We start from the raw sequence: 3,363 nt of genomic DNA on the forward strand, positions 1-3,363 counted from the left end.
CTTAAAAGAGAGGAGTTTTATAGACCAATGTCCCTCTCTTGAAGGAATGTGAGACAAAGACTGCTAATTGCATCCAAATATCCATTCTTCTGGTGGTGGGTTAAAGAGACTGCAAATTTTGTGTCACTCTCGGCTGCTGCTGGTACTGGGGCCTGAGGAGGGATATGCCTGAGTGGGGCCGCCTGACCAAGGGAGCAACAGACATGACACCCGCCGACACCTCAGCCGCTTGGGGCCTACACGGACCCTCTGCTTCAGTGTAGAATGAACCAAGGAGACTCAAACCCAGCAGCTATTCCGCATGCGGCAGAAGACATTCAAGGAGATGACACAGGGATGTCTCAGCACAACAGATTTGTTTTGGACTGTAAAGACAAACAGCCTGATGTACCATTTGTGGGAGGCTCCGTGGTGCAGTTAATGCAGCCATATGAGATATGGCGAGAACTTTTTTCCCCACTTCATGCACTGAATTTTGGAACTGGGGGAGATACAGCAAGACATGTTTTGTGGAGACTAAAGAACGGAGAACTGGGGAATGTTAAGCCTAAGGTCACTGTTTTCTGGCTAGGAAGAAACAACCATGAAAATATGGCAGAAGAGGTAGCAGGTGGTATGGCGGCCATCATACAACTTATCAACACAAGGCAGCCACAAGCCAAAATCATTGTATTTGATCTGTTACCTCAAGGTGAGAAACCCAACTCTTTGAGGCAAAAGAACGCCAAGGTGAACCCACTCGTCAAGATTTCACTGCTGAAACTTACCAACGTGCAGCTCCTGGATACTGACAGGGGTTTCGTGCACTCCGACCATGCCATCTCCTGCCACGACATGTTTGATTTTCTGCATTTGACAGGAGGGGGCTACTCAAAGGTCTGCAAACCCCTGAATGAACTGATCATGCAGTTGTTGGAGGAAACACCTGAGGAGAAACAAACCACCATTGCCTGACTGGCTCCCATCAGTGTCAATAGCATCTCAGCTTCCTCAGATCAGTTATATCACCAGCACTCCAGAATCCTCTTTCTTAAGGCACTTTGCATTGCAGAATGTTCCTGGATGTTCACATCTAGTGTTTGAAGGAGAGGAGGGGTTTAAACTGGTCCTGTGCATAGAAAGTTTGTTTGACAGAGGAGAAAAATTAGCCAAGGAAGACTGTTGTTTCAATTCATTTGAAACCAGAAGGGGACTTTTTAGTTGTATGCATAACATGTTCATTGAATTATCACTGTTTTCCCAGGACAACATCAAGCCTAAATACTGAACAACATGAAGATTCTTTTCTTGGCCTTTCTTGGATTACATTGTATATAATAATTCTCAGAATCATACCTACTTGGCTTTAAAACATGTTTTTTTCCTTTTTTTAAGGTTCATAATTTAGTCTTTGGTTTTTATGTTGCTTAGATTCATATGCATATTGAATATTTTCTTTCCTTTTTTTCTTTTTTTCTTTTAAGATGGAGTCTTGCTCTGTCACCAGGCTGGAGTGCAGTGGCGCGATCTCGACTCACTGCAACCTCCGCCTCCTGGGTTTAAGCGATTCTTTGCCTCAGCCTCCCAAGTAGCCGGGACTACGGGCACCCACCACCACGCCTGGCTAATTTTTGTATTTTTAGTAGAGATGGGGTTTCAACACCTTGGTCAGGCTGCTCTCAAACTCCTGACCTCGTGATCTGCCCACCTCGGCCTCCCAAAGTGAGCCACCGTGCCTGGCTGAATATTTTCTTAACATGCAGCATCAGGTTGAACATGCTTGTTATTCAAATATGGAAGATGCTATAGTTACAAGTGAATTTATTCCGCTTTCTTAATCTTTCCCGTGCTTAGCAATGAAAAACAGGTTTTGCCCCAGTAGGGGGACTCTTTGGAGGGTATTATTTTTATGCTGCTGAATATCATGTCTATAATGGACCCGTGCATGCAGCCTTTCCTCCCGTTTCTCCGTCATCCCCTCTTTTTTTTTTTTTTTCTTTTTTTGATCCTTGTTGACATTACAAGCTTTTAACACATTTTTGATGTAGGAGCCCTGTTGCTGGAAGTATAGTCTCCAGCCAGCTACTCTTATGATGGTACTGCTATAAAACTCATTCTTGTGTGGTATTCTGTGCTATAAAGTCTGTGTATTGCTATTCATATTCAGAGTTTTGGTTTGTTTTGTTTTTCCCTTAAAACCTGTTACAGTTTTTTTTTTTGTTTTTTGTTTTTTGTTTTTTGTTTTTTGCTGGGTGGGGGGGGGGTGGGGAATCAGAACTCTGTTTCCCATTCCATATCACCTGACATTATTTCAAGTTGTATAATATTTTAAGGTATATATTCGATTTTGTTTTATTTATTTATTTATTTATTTTGTGACAGAGTCTTGCTCTGTTGCCCAGGCTGGAGTGCAGTGGCACGATTTCGGCTCACTGCAACCTCTGCCTCCCGGGTGCAAGCAATTCTCTTGCCTCAGCCTCCTGAGTAGCTGGGACTACAGGCGCCCACCACCACGCCCAGCTAATTTTTGTATTTTTAGTACAGACAGGGTTTCACCATGTTGGCCAGGTTGGTCTCAAACTCCTGACTTCAGGTGATCCACCTGCCTTGGCCTACCAAAGTGCTGGCATTACAGGCATGAGCCACTGCGCCTGGCCTGTATATTTTATTTTTTATTGGCTTAGTTTTTAAATTATCGTCCAAAAAATTTTGGGCCTTTTTCCATGGGGAAACAAGTGAAGCTGCTCTTCAGCATAGACTACCTTTATCCCATTATTTTAGTAAAAAAGAACTAGGTTTGTTTCACTTCTAAGGTGTCTCATCTAAGGTGTACTTCATCTGAGAATTTGTTTTAAGAGCACTCTTTATAATCTTGATGTTTGCTTGAGCTGTAAGAACAGCCATTTCTAAAAAATAATGGGATAACAGATGGTTTATTCAGTATACCTAATGAATATGTACAAAATGGATCTACAGATATTTTGGACTGGACCGGGTGGGTATTGAAGTAACCCATCAAAATGTGCTCTACAGTGATTCTGCTTAATGTTCTAATTCAGTAAAGAATGTTTTATGTTCTACTGGAAAGGCAAATGGCAGTGCATTTGTGTGTTGGAGGAGGGGTTAGTGATTTGTGCTAAGACCCACTTCTGATTGTGAGGGATAGAAGTTGGGCTCATTTTTTTCTTTTCTTTTCTTTTTTCTTTTTTTTTGAGACGGAGTCTCACTCTGTCGTCCAGGCTGGAGTGCAGTGGTGTGATCTCGGCTCACTGCAAGCTCCGCCTCTCCCGTTCACGCCATTATCCCGCCTCAGCCTCCCGAGTAGCTGGGACTACAGGCGTCCGCCACCATGCCCAGCTCATTTTTTGTATTTTTAGTGGAGAC

General features: G+C 43.1%; 1 protein-coding gene across 1 annotated transcript; it reads left to right on the plus strand.

Moving 5' to 3' along the window:
- The first annotated feature begins 264 nt into the window (after nucleotides 1–264).
- Nucleotides 265–1,019, plus strand: LOC129025305 (platelet-activating factor acetylhydrolase IB subunit alpha2-like). The gene has a single exon (XM_054473063.2). The coding sequence runs from the start codon at nucleotides 265–267 to the stop codon at nucleotides 952–954; it is 690 nt and encodes a 229-aa protein (XP_054329038.1). The 3' UTR covers nucleotides 955–1,019.
- Nucleotides 1,020–3,363: the final 2,344 nt, after the last annotated feature.

The sequence above is a fragment of the Pongo pygmaeus genome, chromosome X (genome assembly GCF_028885625.2).
Source record: "Pongo pygmaeus isolate AG05252 chromosome X, NHGRI_mPonPyg2-v2.0_pri, whole genome shotgun sequence".
Lineage (NCBI taxonomy): Eukaryota > Metazoa > Chordata > Mammalia > Primates > Hominidae > Pongo > Pongo pygmaeus.

Excerpts from the sequence above, each read along its gene's own strand:
- LOC129025305 (XM_054473063.2), top strand. The coding sequence starts at position 265 with ATGAACCAAGGAGACTCAAACCCAGCAGCTATTCCGCATGCGGCAGAA.